We start from the raw sequence: 18,482 nt of genomic DNA, 5'->3' as shown, positions 1-18,482 counted from the left end.
ATACTAGATCATGTTTATACAAATGTTGTTTATGCTTACAAAGCCTTACCTCTCCCCCATCTGGGCAAATCTGATCACTCTGCATTGTTTTTTATACCCCAGGTACTCTCCTCTTATGAAACGTGAAAAATCTACTGTAAGAACAGTCAAAGTATGGCCTGAGGATGCTACCTTAAAACTCTTAACACAGTTTCAATTGACTGATTGGAGTTCATTTGTCACAAGAGGTAAGAGTGACTCTCATATTGATTTAGACTGTATGCATCTTCTGTTTTGGATTATATTAGCTCTTGTGTCAGTAACGTAACCACTTATAAAAGGATGAAATCCTTTCCCAATCAAAAACCATGGATGAATAAAGAGGTTCACCTCTTATTGGAAGCTCGTAATATTGCTTTTAGATCTGGCAATGCTGAGGCTTACAGTTTTACAAGATCTAACCTAAAAAAAGGAATAAAAAGAGCTAAATTTGATCTGAAAATACGTATAGAGGAGCATTTCTATAACAATTCTGACCCTAGAAGCATGTGGCGGGGAATACAGGCTAATACTCATTATAGATCCACAAATGCAGCCCCCTCAATAAATGATGTATCCTTTCCGGATGAACTAAATCATTTTTATGCTCGCTTTGATCGTGATTATAAAGAATTAATCACTAAATCCATGCTTTTACCAGATGAACTGCCCTTGAGTTTTTCTGTTGCTGAAGTATATCATGTTCTCTCTAGGCTTGATGTACATAAAGCAGCTGGTCCTGATGATATTCTCGGCCATGTGCTAAGATTCTGTGCTGGAGCACTGGCTGCAGTAATCACTGATATTTTTAACTTGTCTTTGGCTCAAACAATTGTCCCCATATGGTTTAAGGAAACCACTATCATTCCTGTGCCCAGACAATCTGCAGCAGTGAGTCTAAATGACTTTCGCCCTATTGCACTTACTTCAGCCATTATGAAATGTTTTGAGAGGTTGGTTATGGCCCATCTGCTTACCACCTACATTGGATCCTAACCAATACGCTTACCGTCAGAACAGGTCAACAGAAGATGCTATCTCCTCAGCACTACATTTTGCCCTACCCATCTAGACCATAGTCACACCTATGTTAGAATGCTGTTTATTGATTTCAGCTCTGCATTCAACACGGTTATCCCTACTAAATTGGTTGCTAAACTTCATGACCTGCGCATTAATACCTTACTATGCAACTGGATTTTTGATTTTTTGACAAATAGACCACAATCAGTAAAAATAGGTAACCATATTTCTTCTACCCTGACCCTTAATACAAGTGTTCCACAAGGGTGTGTATTGAGCCCACTGTTATACGCCCTCTTTACTTATGACTGTTTACCTATGTATGAGTCCAATAACATCATCAAGCTTGCTGATGACACTGTGATAGGCCAGATCAGATAACGACGAATCAGCTTACAGAGATGAAATAATGCACCTGTTACATGGTGTGCTGAGAATAACCTGGACTTAAATATCAAAAAGACTAAAGAAATCATCATTGATTATAGAAAATCCAAACGCTGTTTACATTTGCCCATTTATATGAATGGAACTGTGGTCGAACGAGTGTCAAGTTTTAAATTTTTGGGCATACATATTTCTGAAGATTTGTCTTGGTCTCTGAATACCTCAATTTTAGTGAAGAAGGCTCAACAATGTCTTTATTTTTTAAGATCATTGAAAAAAAGTTAATTTATCCACCCAGATTTTGGTTAACTTCTACCGCTATACTATTGAGAGTATTCTTACAAATTGCATTACTGTATGGCAGTGACTTTTAACCTTTTTTTTGCCGTGGCACACTTTTTTACATTAAAAAATCCTGTGGCACACCACCATCCCAAAATTTTAAAAAAATCACACATTGTAGCCTAATACAGCATATATATATATACACATACACACAAACACACACACATACTGTATGTATTGTGCTGTTATGTCATGCCTCCTACAAACTACCCCTGCACTGGGAGTAAAAAACAAGCAAAGTTTAAAAAATATGTCACACTGTTGTCAGTCTGCCGTGGCACACCTGAGGATCTCTCACGGCACACTAGTGTGCCACGGCACACTGGTTGAAAAACACTGCTGTATGGTATGGAAACTGTACTAAATCTGATCGTAAAGCCCTGCAACTGGTAGTTAAAACTGCCCAGTACATTTTAGGTGTTCAGCTACCTCCTATTGAAGATCTTCAAAGTAGACGTAGTCTTCAAAAGGCCTATCGTATTATTCAAGATCCTTTTCATGCCAGTAATAGTATATTTTCCTACAGAGCACCACAATTATGGAACAACCTCCCGCACACTTTCAAACCTTCCCCAAGCCTAATATCCTTTAAGAGATCCCTCTCTACATATCTCAAAACAGAATGCATCTGTCTTGGTTGATTAAATACCTGTTCTATGTTAAAAAAAATTTTTTTTTCATATATTGTGTATTATTATTGTTTTTTGTATTTTATTGTACCCTATGTTATCAATGCAATGTCTTGTGGACCCAGGACATACTTGAAAACGAGAGAAATCTCAATGTATCCTTCCTGGTAAAATATTTTATAAATAAATAAATTTGCCCTATTACAATCTGGGAGGCATTATAGGAGCTTAAAAGGCAAATCAGCCAGACTTCGGAATAGCTTTTTTTCCATACATACTTTTTAACTTTTTTCTTTTTTATCTTTTATTGATGGACTTCTTATTTAACCATAGAGCAAGTGCTGAATTAATGGTTGCTTAATTTAATCCAACAGTTTATTCTGTCAATGGTCTTTACTCACTCTACTTTTTTTTTACATGATTCACTTCACATTACATAATATAAATATACACATGTTCATTTATCATCTATTATTTATTCATTCATTATTCACTATTTCATGTGCCAATACTTATGTGTGTACTGGGCACACACAAGTGTGATTAGATGCGCAATTTCTTTTATTACATATTGCATTTTATATACACATACATATTCCTCTGGTATGGAATTAATTTTTGCACTTGCACTTTATATACTTTTTTCAGTATTGAAATAATTGTTTTTGCATATTATACTTTATATATCTTGTGGTATAGAAATAATTTTTTTTCTCTTACATATTGCACTTTACATATTTTTGCGGTATGAAAACTTTTTGCACAAGTCACTTGATTTTTATTGTCCCTTGTCAGATCTACCATTACAGTACTACCTTGTGTTATAGATAGGTTAGATATTCAACTACAATTTCATTGTCTCTGTTTTTTTACTCTGTACAATGACAATAAACAAATCTAATCTAAGGAGCTTGAGGAGCAGTGGGAAGGCGACGAGGAACTGCGGTAAGTAGCAGGGAGACCTGGGGAACGGCCGGAAGTGTGGCGGTAGTGGGGCCAGTCATCAAGGAAGAGGGCACAACGACCAGGAGTGTGGCGGTAGGAGGCTAGGCTAGAGGGGAGGTACTTCTCAGGCTGGATGTGCGGCAGTGTGGCTAAAAAGACAGAAGGTAGGCACAATGAAGGAAATAAGGGGTGATGAAGGCAGTGTGGGGGTGGATGAGTAGGGAGAGGCGGTAATATAATGATGGAGCTGGGAGTGAGTGCAGGGCGATGCGGCAGGGTAAAGCCAAAAAAAAAAGGAAAGGGTGGCGGGATCACAGGCCGGGAAGCCACAGTTCTAGGTTATTGGGCAGTTTGTACATCATACTGTACGCTTAAGAGGACCGGATTTATAATTGGGGATAAGTTGGTGAAGGGTAGTGGGACACCCAGAGGGATCAAATTGAAGGAGTTAGGGGTATATATATATTTAAAAAAAAAAGAAAAAAAAAAAGAAAAAAAAAAGGGGGGGACAGGGGTGTTTGGAGCGGTAGGGTAGCACTAAAATAAAACCAACAAAGGCTGCCAAAAAACGCTTGGGAATTTGTCCAAGGCCTTTTACATCTTGGCCAGTGTATTGGGGGAGAAGTTCCCAGAACAATGCTCGGCGTTATTCTGCTATGAGGAGGAAATCTCAGACGTATGGGGGTGTGGCATGGTGGCGGTACGACGAAAGGTTCCGGCAGCGGATGGCAGTGAGGCCAGAAATGCAGTTAGATGATCGAGACATGGGCATATGGCTCGAGATCACGACGCTGTTGCGCGGGGGCCAGTCCTTACGGACCACGAGTTTTGGAGCATGGGGTGGGGTCGGAGGTAGCTTTCAATTTAATGAGGTTCAATGCGCCTTTGGGGCAGCGTGTTAATATAAACATGAGTGTTCCCACTGTGGGGGGACTCACTCAGGAGCAAGATGTTTCAAAAAGGTTAAGTCAGGCAGTAACCCGGGGGAGGCTGCTGTTGCGGGCTCGGAGTCCAGTGAGGGTTGTAAAGATAGTCCCATGGCTCAAGTTGTATGGTCATAGAAGAGGGCACAGTAGTGACGCGGAGTTGTTATTGACCGGTTTTAGCTCAGGCTTCAGAATCCTGTACAAGGATTTAGAGCCGGGGCTTTTGGAGGAAACTTAAAATTGGCTAGGGAATTTCCGGGGGTTCTGAGGGAGAAACTAAACAAAGAGGTTTTGTGAGGTAGGATCGCCAGGAAAGCGAAGGGGCAATTTTGAATGATTCACCACTTATCTTATCCGAAGGGTACTTCCATGAATGATGGGATTAATCCGGAGCTGGCCTTGGTGAAGTACACATCCTTTGATAGGACGGTGGCAGTGATCAGGTTAGCGGGCCGGGGCGTTGATTCTGCGTTTAGGTTGTTGCCGGTGCACCCTACATGTCACCATTTGTTAGGTTGTTTTTTTGCCGGTTCGTTCTTTATTGATTTATGTTTACCTATGGGTTGCTCGATTTCGTGTTTGTATTTTGAGAAGTTTAGTTCCTTTGTTGATTGGGTAGTCAGGCAGAAGTTGGGGTTATCATCCTTGGTGCATTACCTTGTCTGTTGAGAGTGTTTGTCTTGGAGTGTTTGTGTAGCAATATAACTTTTCGAGCTGTTCACATTCCGGGGAAGCTTAATGTAATCGCTGACTCTTTATCCCGTTTTCAGTAGCAGCAATTTGATGATGTGGCCCTGGATGCAGAGAGAGAGGGCACGGCTTGTCCGAAGGAATTGTGGCAGTTAGGGTTCCAATGCTAATTAGCTTGGTGCAGGGTGCATTGGCACCCAACACGTGGAGGGCTTACACCCAAGTATGGACCAATGGTTTTCCCGGAGGGGGAATATTCAGTTGGGGGACTGAGGGGCAATCGCCCTCGGAGGTGAGAAAGCGGATGGCAGCATTGGCTTTTTTAATTTCAGTTGTTGGGATGGGAGGATGTGACAAAAGTCTTTCTGGTAAGTATGACTGTTAAAGGTTTGTGCAGAGGTAGAAAACAAAGTGACAGGAGGAGACCAGTCACGTTTGCGCTGTTGCAGGAGGTTGTGAGGTGTTTGCCAGGGTTATGTTTTTCTGAGTTTGAGGTCCTTTTGTTTAAAACAGCGTTTGTGTTAGCATTCTTCGGAGCATTCCGAATTTTAGAATTGGTGGGTCAGAACAGACGAGTGGCAGGGTGCCTCTTAAGAAAGGATGTGTTGGTGAAGAGTGACAGGGTGGAGTTGTGGCTGAGGAGTTATAAAACGAATCAAGGGGGAAAGGGGACGTTGATTCGTCTACAGGCAATAGCAGGGCAATGTTGCCCGGTAAGGACAGTGGGGGAGTTTATGAGTGCAGGTCAGGAGGTGAGGGTCAGTTCTTGATACATACCGACGGTTCTTTACTTTCTAAGTTTCAATTTGTGCTAGTTTTCCGGAAGGCATTGACTAAGTTGGGTTTCCAGGGGTCAGAGATTGGGTCGCACTCTTTCCGTATCGGGGCGGCAAGGGAGGCAGCATGTTTGTCTATGATAAAGGGGATTGGTAAATGGAGATCTAAAAGGTTTAGGGGGTATGTGTGTCCTGAGCTGAGGGAGTAAAGGGTACTAGGTTATCTAATTTGTCTTTGACAGGTCCGGTGGGGCACTCGTATATTTACTGGGCGAGAAATGCGGCTGCAGTGAAGGACAACGGCATTCAACTATGGCTGCCAAGGGACAAGGCTTTGCTGAAATGGTTTGGGGTAAGGGATATGAAAAGGGACCAGGTTGTGGGAAAGATTGTGGATTATGATAGTTTTTTCTCCCCTCCTCAGATTTTGTTGATTCATGCAGGGGAGAATGATTTAGGATTCATGTCACAAAAGGATCTAGTGGATATGATGAAGGGGAGCTTGGACAGATTAAAACAGCTGTTACCAGATGTACTGATCATATGGTCTGAAATTGACAGTAGAGTAGTTTGGAGAGCAGCTTGGGACATGAAAAAGTTGGAGGCTTCCAGACGGAATATAAATAGAACAATTTTGGGTTATGTTAAAGAGTTGGGGGGGGGGGATTTGGACTCAGATATGTGGAGTTTGAAGGTGAGTCGGGGAGAGGTTTTTATTTGAGGGATGGAGTCCACCTTAACGAAGTTGGGCTGCACTTTAATTTCACTTTAAAAGAGGGTATTGAAAAGGCCTTAGCAGGATGGGGCGGTGCTCTGCCGGTGTCTGAGCTGTGGCGGGGTGCTTGTTCTAATTTCTAGAGGCTTACGCCTGGAAGGAATTGAAGGATGAACCTCCCCCCAGGGTGGGGGGCCGGGACTGTGTGGAGAAGGAGGGCAAGCACCATGGTTTGTTTTGAGTTAAAGTGTTATGTTGAATAATATTGGATTTAATTAAATGGAGATGCGGCCTTTTCATACCCAAAGTGGAGTGTGTTGTGTGTTTATTGGTAGAGGTTAAGAATGACTTGACAATGTTTATTGTTTTTTATTTTATGAAATAATCCAAATCAGGGTACAGAAAAAAAAAATGAAAATAGCATGTTAACACATTGTATACATATTTGGGGATATTTATACATACTAATTAATAAGAACTTATCTTATATATTCTACCCTGTCCCTGCATAAATGACTTTCCATTAGAGAAGACAACAAGTCGACCAGAGATAACATGAAAAACAATACACAAACAGAATTTTTTTTTATCCCACTCCACCCCCCTACACCCCACTGTTGAGGCAAAAACAAATTTAGTATAAGGAGTTTAAATTCTGGGGTATTCCGTATGGGGTAAATAAATTGTATCTGTGCTGCCAGGGGCCACTCCTTAATTATATTTATCCACTTTAATTGTTTACTTTAATCGTTTCTCTGTATAGGGTTTGACCTCTAGGAATTCAATGGCCATCTGTGTTTTCATATTATTTATCAATTCATTTAATCTAGGAGCCTCTGTGGTTTTCCAGTTTCTAAATATTATGTTACGTGCTGCCATAATGGTTAAGTTTATCAATTGTTTATCTCCTTTCTCTGCTCTATCTTCAAACAGCATAAAAACATTTACTGGGTGCAAAGAAATTTTAACTTTTATAAATTTGTTAAGCCAATGATTCACTTTCCCCCAAAATTGGCTAATTTTTGGGCACCCCCATAGGCAGTGCATAATATCAGCCATTTCTGCCCTACAGTTGGAACATTTAAGTTGTGGTGTTGGGTTTGCCCATCTGTTTATTCTATCAGGAGTTAGATAGAAATTGTTTACTAGTTTCAGTTGAGATTCTTTCCAACTACAAACACTAGAGGCTACTTCTATATTACGGAGACAATTTTGTATGTTCTGTTGTTGAATCTGTGGGAAGAACTTATTCAAATATTCTTTAATCTTATCTAGGTGTTTAGCCCCCAGATTAGCCATAATCAAGTTATACCATACTGTTATTGATCTTACTCCACCTCTATATAATGCCAGACCTGCTTCTATTCCCTGTAACTTCCAGTCCTTTCCATATATGTGACATTTCTGACTAACGTAACTCCTTATCTGCAGATAAGCATAAAAATGTTTCCTTGGTAACTGAAAATTCTCTGCTATCTCTATAAATGAGTATGTATCTTGTAGCCCTTCATGTTTAATCTGTGTGAAATAGATTAGGCCCTTCCTTTCCCATTCTTTGAATACCTGATCATATATCCCTGGTATGAAATCTACCATACCTACTATTGGGCAGTATTGTGATACTTGAAATTGACATTTCATTATAGTACAATATTTTTGCCAGGCCATAATAATATTAGTATAGGTTACCATCTCATTAATATTACTAGGCATTTTCTTTCGATCCAGATGTAGAACTGCCTTAAGGTTAAATGGCGCAATTATTTCTGATTCTAGATTGTAATATGTTACACAATCTCCTTCCACTAGCCAATCTGTTGCAAATTTTACCATCGTTACCCAGTTATAATACTTAAGACATGGAAGTGCAAAGCCCCCTTCTGTCTTACGTTGAATTAATATGTCATGTGCAATACGGGGTTTCTTATTATTCCACAAAAATTGTGATATAGCTTTATTGTATTTATGCAAGTCTGCTTTGGTTATAAACAAAGGTAAGTTTTGTAACACAAACAGTATCTTGGGAAAAATAATCATTTTAATTATCATTATTTTTGCTGTCAATGAAAGGTTGTATCCTTTCCACTTCGCTAGATCCTCCGGCAACCCATCCATTATCCCTTTATAATTGAGAGAGTACCATTCAGTAGGGTTTTTACTTAGGCCTAGATATTTTATAAACTGTACTTCTTTAAATCCATGCTTAAAGGATTACTTTCTGTTATAATTTTTAAGCAAAACAACTAACATATTAAAGTTAATAAACATTAATTAAAACCTACTGACCTATATTTTCTCCAAAATTAAGTTTCATAACGTTCTAAAAGTTATATCTTTTATTCGCTGATGATGTCACGTTATCCTGCCCACTATTTTCAGCACTGCATGTTAAAAATACTTAAACCAATAACTTTGTGTTTAAAGCGCCATTTTGAAACCTAGGTATTGTAAACGGATTGGTACAGAGCAAAGGATACCCAAGGAGTGGGTGTGGAAAACAATTAAATTTGCAGACAAGATTTCTGATATACGGTAGAGATATGTTAATGAAATGCTATTGATAAAAAGCGTATTTGGGGTAGTTAGTTAGTAACAGGCATAGAAAATATTTACTTACAGTGGCCCTTTAAGGAAACTATTATGATTTTTATGGATCCATAGTAACTCTGACTTTTTCATATTCATTTTATATCCCACAAACTTACTGTAGCTGTTTATAATTTCTAGGCATTTTGGAATACTTTTTGCTGTATTATATAGATATAAAATGATGTCGTCCGCATATAGCGAGATTACTACTTTCTGCTTACCCACTTTAATACCTTCTAATTCTTGTCTCATTTGGATTGCCAGAGGTTCCAGCGAAATGTTAAACAGGAGGGGTGACAACGGACAACCTTGCCGAGTCCCCGTCTGTAGAATGATATATTGAGAGAGTTCAGTATTTATCAGCAACTGTGATCTTGGTTTACTGTATAGAAGTTTAATCAGATTAATAAGTTACCAGTAATACTGAACATAGATAATGCCATGTGTAGATGGTCCCAATTAATAACATCAAAAGCTTTCTCCGCATCCATTCCTAATAATGCCATATCACGCCTTTTTGGATTTGCGTTTTGCTGTTCTCTACAATAGTCTAATAGTCTAGGGTTACCAAGACTCGTCTAATATTTCTCACACTATTTCTTCCTGGCATGAATCCTGCCTGATCTGTATGTATAATTTCTCCTAATACTTTTTTTAATCTTTCTGCAATAACTGCCGTCAGGATTTTGTAATCAACATTTAGGAGGCCTATAAGATCCTAATTCTTCCCTATCTTTACCTTTCTTGTGAATTAATGTGACCGTAGAATCAGTGAAATATTTTGAATGCACCACCTCTTGTTTAATAATTTTGTAAAATTCTGAAGGGAGACCGTCGGGACCTGCAGCTTTATTCATTTTTATCTTTTTAATTACCCTTAAGACTTCTCTCTCAGTAATTTCTTGATTTATAGATTGCATCGCTTCCTCTGAGATCCTGGGCGGTTTAAATCCATCTGTTCCGCCGTATAAAAACTCTGATGGTATCTAAAAAAAGCTTGTCTGATTTCAGATGCTTGACTATGTTTCTTCTCTCCTTCTCTTATACTAGCAATTAAGTTCTTATTATTTCTTTTAAGTTTGAAAAGAAAAAAAAAAAATGAATGACTTGACAATGTGGGGGTCAAGTAAGAGCCGGATGACAATATGGAAAGGATGCTCATTTGACCACACTAGGAAGGAATGGGGGTCAAGTTCAGGGCAAAGGGTGGGATCTTAGGCTGGGGCTTATAAGTCTTGTACAGGAAGTCAGGTGTCCTCTTTGAATCCAGACAGCGCGGCAAGTTAAGATCCCGCCCTCCCTCCCTACTATTGAAAAATGGTTGATGGATATACTGTAGATGTCGCAGCTGTGGTGGGGTGCTTGTTCTAATTTTTAGAGGCTTGCGTCTGGGAGGAATTGAAGTGTACCCCCTGTTAAGATAATAGGGGAGGAGTTGAGGATGAGCCCTCCCCCCAGGGTGGGGACTGTGTGGAGAAGGAGAGCAAGCACCATGGTTTGTTTTGAGTGTTATGTTGAATAATATTGGATTTAATAAATAGGAGCTGCCGCCTTTTCATACCTAAAGTGGAGTGTTGTGTGTTTATTGGTAGAGGTTAAGAATGAATTGACAATGTGGGAGTCAGTTGTATATTCAATGTTTCTAAGGGTGTGCACTGCAGACCCACTGAGAAGTCCAGGTTACTTAAGAGTAAAGTTGATGAAATACCCTTAAATCTTGCTACTATGTGCAGCCAATTCGAAAAGGTTTCTGAAACCATAAGGTATAATCTATCGTATTTAAAGGGACAGTCTACTTCAGAATTTTTATTGTTTAAAAAGATAATCTGTTTATTACCCATTCCCCAGTTTTGCATAAACAACACAGTTACATTAATATACTTTTTACCTCTGTGATTACCTTGTATCCAAGCCTCTGCAGACTGTCCCCTTATTTCAGTTCTTTTGACAGACTTGCATTTTAGCCAATCAGTGCTGACTCATAAATAACTCCACGGGAGAGAGCACACTGTTATCTATATGGCACACATGAACTAGTGCTGTCTAACTGTGAAAAATTGTCAAAATGCACTGACAAGAGGCGGACTTTAACAGCTTAGAAATCAGTTTGAGCCTACCTAGGTTTAGCTTTCAACAAATAATACCAAGAGAACAAAGCACATTTGATTATAAAAGTAAATTGGAAACTTGTTTAAAATTGCATCCCTATCTGAATCATAAAAGTTTAATTTTGACTAGACTGTCCCTTTAAGTTTAGTTGCTATTGGTTACCAGCAAGTTCGCTCTAATTGCGGTTAAATTGTAAGTTGATGTTCTAACTGTAACCACGTTTTGTCCTGCCTGTATCATTTTGACACCACTCAGTTATGCGCTGCAGGTATATTGCTTGTTTGTTTAGTATAAAAGTGAAACACCCAGGATTACGTTGATAAATGTGGCAGCCAAAGGGTTACATTTTGTATTTAAAGGGACATGAAACATATATTTTTTTCTTTAATAATTCAGATAGATCATACAATTTTAAACAACTTTCTAATTTACTTCTATTATCTAATTTTTTCATTCTCTTGGTATCATTTGTTGAAGGAGCAGCAATGCACTAATGGTTTCTAACTGAACACATGGGTGAGCCAATCACAATCGAGATATAGATATATATATATATATATATATATATATATATATATTATATTATATTATATATATATATATATATATATATATATATATATATATATATATATATATATATATATATATATATATATATATATGCAGCCACCAATCAACAGCTAGAACCTAGGTTCTCTTCTGCTCCTGAACTTGCCTAGATAAACCTTTCAGCAAAGGATAACAAGAGAAGGAAGCATATCTTACTCAGGAAAACATACCTGTAACACAACATAGGTAATGTAATATCAACATGTTTAATGAACTTCATATTTTTGTTTTATAATTATAAGATATAATTTGCTCCTGTATAAACTTATGACTCGTCAACTCCTACAGCGTTGTTAAACCTTTAATTGGGTGTTTAAATGGATCTCTAATCCTAGTCTAAGCAGGAGGGGAGAGGAGAAAAAAGAGACAGAAATGTTGTGAAGCTAAACGTTTGTATAACAGGGAACATAGCAGGGAGAGTTGTCCCAGATTCTATTTCCCATCGTTCTCTGAATGTGGTCGAGGGGAACCATATATCATAGTATGATTCTAGCAGCCCTTTGCATGCATCATAGAGGCTTTTTTCCATAGTGCTAAAATAATCTACAATGACAACTAATTTCTGGAGGGTAGGGGGCTCTGGCCTTTTCCCAGACATTACAAGACTCTGCTTAACTGCATAGATTAGATTTGTGGGCACGCGATCAAAAACCAGTCAGTAAGTGGCTAGTTATTGCTGATTAATTTTATAAATAGCGCCAAACTACAGTGGTGTGTAGCTTATTAAAAAATAAAAATTGTAGCATTTTTATTTTTTAATAAAATAACTGCACTAGGCAGTTCTTAGGGACTAAAGTTGGCGGGTGTGGGGTGTTAGGAAAAAAACCAGCACTGAAAAGTGCCTTTACATTGCGCTCTATGGGAACTGTGTGTTCGCAGTAAATATATATGTATATACTTATAACACATAAATATATACGTATATAGTCAAATACATTTATATTTACAATGTGCTGCCATCACTGAGCGACTTACCTCCTTCTATGTGCTAGTTCTCATGCCGTGTCTCATAGCATGAGATCGAGGCTCCTATTGGAGCCTATGGAAGCACGCTCTCATGAGCACAATGCTTCCTAGGGTGCTCGGACTAAATTCCGACGGACAAAATGCCGAAACACATTCGTCCGTCAGACATATGTCCGAAATACACGCCGAACAGCACAATCACGCAATCACGTAATTGCGTAATTGTCATCAGTAAAAAAGCGGAAAATTTAAATATATATTGTGGCTACTGAGGTAAAAAAACAACACAAACACTTAAATAAATAAATTTAAAAAAAACATCAAATTAAAAAAATGGAGTTCATAAAGACGTGTAAAGGAGGAAGAAAAATGTTATATGAAGGTTATGCATACATTGTAGACAAAAAAAAAGAAAATGTCACATATTGGAGATGTGAAAAAAAAGGTTTTTGTGGAGGAAGGCTAAAAACCATTAATGATATAATTGAAAAAGATGCATCAAATCATTCACATCCACCTAATGCAGCAAGAATTTTATCTATGAAAACAATTGAAAAAATAAAAGAAGTTGCTAAAAATTCAGAAGAAGTAACATCAAGCATAATACAAAATTGCACATCTAATTTCCCCCTTGAAGCAGCAGGAGCTCTACCTAAAAAAGAAACTCTTGCCAGAATGGTACGTCGACATCGAACAACACCAAATGGAAACATTTTAAATGATGATTTAAGAAAAACAACCAGAGGAGAAGATTTCATCATGTACGAAAGTGAAAATTTAATCATTCTGTCTACTAAAAAAAATGTAGATCTTCTTTCAAAAAAACAACACTGGCTCTGTGACGGAACATTTGACTCAGCTCCTTTAGGTTTTCAGTTATATACAATACATGTTTTAATAGAAGATAACCATACCATACCATTAGTATACTGCATATAAAAAAATAAAAATCAGGAAACTTATAATTTAATTTTTAGTATTATAAAAGAAAAAAAAAAAAAGCAGCAATAAATTGCATGACAAATTTTTTACAAAATACAATAATTTATGGATGCTTTTTCCATTTTTCCCAATGCCTGTGTAGAAAAATACAATCTTTGGGCTTAAAAATATGGTATAATAATGAAAAAAATGCTCTGATCATAAAATGCTTAGAAGCATTAGCATTTGTGCCAGTGGAAGATGTAGTTGAAACATTTAATGACTTTGTAAAATCAATAGAAAAACAAAACCGTAACATTTTATCTGAATTTTTAAATTATTTTGAAAAAACCTGGATTGGCGAACTACAACAAGGTACAAGAAGAAAACCTACTTTCGATATTACGATGTGGAACACTTTTGAAAGAACAAAACTAGGGTTACCTAGAACAAACAACTCTCTAGAAGGATGGCACAGAGCATTTGACCAATCGAATGTCTATAAACCACCCAAGCATTTGCAGACTAGTTTCAAAAATAAGAAAAGAACAAGCAGAATGGGAGTTAACAATTGAAAAAATTAATTCTGGAGTTGAACTGAGAAAACCAAAAAAAAAAATATGAAATCATAAACAACAGGATAATGAAAGTTTTAGAAAAATACAGTGAATACTCAAGATTAGACTTTTTAAAGGCAATAGCACATAATATATAAGATTTACTTAAATAAATCAAGATACATTCAGCGGAGGGCAGATACGATCCAAAATTTTCTGTTACAATCAGTGACTCGGGCGCCGCAACCGCCTCTGGGAACCTATCCATGGGTCCCTACCCTCACGATGTACTTTTAACACATAATATAATTATTATAATTATAATATTATAATTAATATGTTATATATAAATTGATTTAATCGTCTTTTGTCAGTCCACTATTAAAAATGTTATAAATGTTATATATAAGTTGATTTAATTGTCTTTTGTCAGTCCACTATTAAAAATGTTATAAAACCGTGATTTTTAAGCTTCATTCCCACCCAGCAGCCGGATAAATGTCTTTCGGAATATTGTCCGTCGGACAAATGTCCGTCGGACAAGCGTCAGTCGGATAACAGTCCGGCCACGGCTTCCTAGCAATGCAAACGCGAGCTTGCGTTCACATTGCTCTCAACTTGTAATACCAGTGCATATTTGCGTGCGATGGTATTACTCAGTGGAGCGCAAATATCGCTTTTGCGCTTATCGGTTCACTTGTAATCTAGCCCAAAATCGCCACCTGCCTCTGACTTCTTCGGATGCCACACCAAGAAAATATTTATTTTAATTAAAAAAAAAAAAGATGTAACAAAATATAGCATTTTAATTTTACAATTGCCATTTAAAGGGACATGAAATCCAACATTTTTCATTCAAGAATCAGACAGAGCATACAATTTTAAACAAATTTCCAACTCACTCCTATTGTCTAATTTGATTCCTTCTCTTGATATCATTTGTTGAAAAGCATACCTAGGTAGGCTAAGCTGCAGTAATGCACTACTGGGAGCTGCTATTTGGTGGCTGCACATACAGCTTCTTGTCATTGGCTCACTCGTGTACAGACAGCTCCCAGTAGTGCATTGCTGCTCCTTCAACAAAGGATACCAAGAAAACTAAGCAAATTTGACAATAAAAGTAAATTGGAAAGTTATTTAAAATTGTATTTTCTACCTAAATCATGAAAGAAAGAGTTTCACATCCCTTTTAAATGGGAGGGAAAATACAGCGAAATCTATATTGTATCTATAGACAAATTTTATTGAAACTGAATACTAAGAAAGGAGAGAAATCGCTCTGAAGAAAAAGCAGTATTTTCTAAATTATTGGTTGCCAGAAATTATATTAAAACTGTGTACAGAGTATGTGTGACATATAGATAGTGCATTGTCCTTCAGTTATTACGAAGGCAAATTGACTTCTGTCTCGTAATACGTTGCATGTTTACCTTGTTGGTAAGTCAAGAAGTATGTTCATGTAAAAGTAACAGGAAGAAGAAAAAGGCAAATGAAATGTATGAGAATTTAGTTACAAATATGGCTACAATTTTATTTTCTCTAAATTTGTATTTAGTTTATTATTTTCACATAGGTTTTGCGTCCGTCCTACATGTGGCATAAAGTTCATACAAAAACACAGCAAACTAAATCTAAACTTACCTCAGAGGCAGCTATAAGTTGTACGCTGGATATAAAGGGAGTGGGATACACTGCTGAAAAGATGCAATTTTGTACTTTTCTCACATCATTTTCTCGGACAGCATCAACTGGCAACTCGGCTGCAAAAGAAGCATAAGATTAAACAGAGGAGCAAAAATGATTCTTTAGCCTAAGCACTCATATTATTTATACAATTCTTAATGAATGTAGCTATTGCTAAGGGAAAAGGAAATGTAATGGTTGATAAAAATGTCCCAAACAAAGGATAGCATTTCTATTTATTAGAACATGGGTGACAAAACATGCACTTACTATTAAAGGGACAGTGAATACTCTTAATTAATTGTCGTGAAAAATTGCAATATACTTTATTTATTTTGCCCCCGTTTCCTGTAATACAAAGGGCCATTAAACAGTTTGAGATTGTAATCGTGTGTAGTAAACAAACGTTTGCAATATTTTTTCATTATTTACTTAGTCCCCTTTTCCTATCATTTAAAGGAACATGAAACCCAACGTTTTTCTTTGATGAATCAAATAGAGCATGGAATTTTAAACAACGGATTCACTACGATTATTAAATTCTCTTCATTCTCTAGGTATCTTTTTGTTGAAAAGCAGAGATGTAAGCTCAGGAGCATGCACGCGTCTGGAGTACTATATTGGATCAGTTTTGCAAGAATGTTATCCAGTTGCGAGAGCACTAGAGGGCAGCGCTATTTCATGCCATGTAGTGCTCCAGACGCCTACCTAGGTATCACTTCAAGGAACAATACCATGGGAACAAAGCAAATTATTAATAGAAGTAAATGGGGAGGGGGGAATTGCATACTCTGTCTGAATCATAAAAGAAAATGTTAAAGTTTAAAATCCTTTTAACTTTGAAAATTGTTGTTTTTTAAATTCCACAGAGTTTCTATAAAGTAAGAGGCCTGGCCATGTTGAAGGAGTGGGTCAGGGCAATAGCCCTCACCAAACAAGCTACTCATTGTGTCACCCTCTATGAGCTATACTTTAAAATAATCACAAGATGGCACCTAGTGCCTACAAAATTACAGAAACTCTTCCCAGAACACTCCCCTATGTGTTGGAGAGAATGTGGAGAAACTGGTACTCCACTTCACGTCTGGTGGACCTGCCCAAAACTAGACAGTCTTTGGAGAAAAGTTGAAAAGATTTGTAAAGATCTGGAACTACTAGATACGCTAACCCCGGCCCTTGCAATATTACATCTCGGAATAGAAAAACTTCCCAAACCCAACCAAAACTTTTTCTTGTGGATCCTCACTTCCACTAAACTACTTGTCGCAAGAAACTGGAAAAAAAAACAACCTCCTAGATGGCAGGGTGTGATAGATAGTGTAAATCATATAAAAAAAATGGTAAACTACAGGGAGTGCAGAATTATTAGGCAAGTTGTATTTTTGAGGATTAATTTTATTATTGAAAAACAACCATGTTCTCAATGAACCCAAAAAACTCATTAATATCAAAGCTGAATAGTTTTGGAAGTAGTTTTTAGTTTGTTTTTAGTTATAGCTATTTTAGGGGGATATCTGTGTGTGTAGGTGACTATTACTGTGCATAATTATTAGGCAACTTAACAAAAAACAAATATATACCCATTTCAATTATTTATTTTTACCAGTGAAACCAATATAACATCTCAACATTCACAAATATACATTTCTGACATTCAAAAACAAAACAAAAACAAATCAGGGACCAATATAGCCACCTTTCTTTGCAAGGACACTCAAAAGCCTGCCATCCATGGATTCTGTCAGTGTTTTGATCTGTTCACCATCAACATTGCGTGCAGCAGCAACCACAGCCTCCCAGACACTGTTCAGAGAGGTGTACTGTTTTCCCTCCTTGTAAATCTCACATTTGATGATGGACCACAGGTTCTCAATGGGGTTCAGATCAGGTGAACAAGGAGGCCATGTCATTAGATTTTCTTCTTTTATACCCTTTCTTGCCATCCACGCTGTGGAGTACTTGGACGCGTGTGATGGAGCATTGTCCTGCATGAAAATCATGTTTTTCTTGAAGGATGCAGACTTCTTCCTGTACCACTGCTTGAAGAAGGTGTCTTCCAGAAACTGGCAGTAGGACTGGGAGTTGAGCTTGACTCCATCCTCAACCTGAAAAGGCCCCACAAGCTCACCTTTGATGATACCAGCCCAAACCAGTACTCCACCTCCACCTTGCTGGCGTCTGAGTCGGACTGGAGCTCTCTGCCCTTTACCAATCCAGCCACGGGCCCATCCATCTGGCCCATCAAGACTCACTCTCATTTCATCAGTCCATAAAACCTTAGAAAAATCATTTTTGAGATATTTCTTGGCCCATTCTTGACGTTTCAGCTTGTGTGTCTTGTTCAGTGGTGGTCGTCTTTCAGCCTTTCTTACCTTGGCCATGTCTCCGAGTATTGCACACCTTGTGCTTTTGGGCACTCCAGTGATGTTGCTGGTGGCAAGTGGCATCTTGGCAGCTGCACGCTTGACTTTTCTCAGTTCATGGGCAGTTATTTTGCACCTTGGTTTTTCCACACGCTTCTTGCGATCCTGTTGACTATTTTGAATGAAACGCTTGATTGTTCGATGATCACGCTTCAGAAGCTTTGCAAT

General features: G+C 37.8%; 1 protein-coding gene across 2 annotated transcripts in view; it reads right to left on the bottom strand.

Moving 5' to 3' along the window:
- LOC128660205 (protein adenylyltransferase SelO) overlaps positions 1-18,482 on the bottom strand; it is a 170,363-nt gene that overhangs the window by 144,804 nt on the left and 7,077 nt on the right. For both annotated transcript variants that reach the window (XM_053713909.1, XM_053713910.1), the window contains exon 3: positions 15,850-15,968. In XM_053713909.1, coding sequence (XP_053569884.1) covers positions 15,850-15,968 — 119 coding nt within the window. The remainder of the gene's footprint in view (positions 1-15,849; positions 15,969-18,482) is intronic.

Source organism: Bombina bombina, chromosome 5 (assembly GCF_027579735.1).
Source record: "Bombina bombina isolate aBomBom1 chromosome 5, aBomBom1.pri, whole genome shotgun sequence".
Classification (NCBI taxonomy): domain Eukaryota; kingdom Metazoa; phylum Chordata; class Amphibia; order Anura; family Bombinatoridae; genus Bombina; species Bombina bombina.
This window is presented reverse-complemented; position numbering and strand designations above follow the sequence as displayed.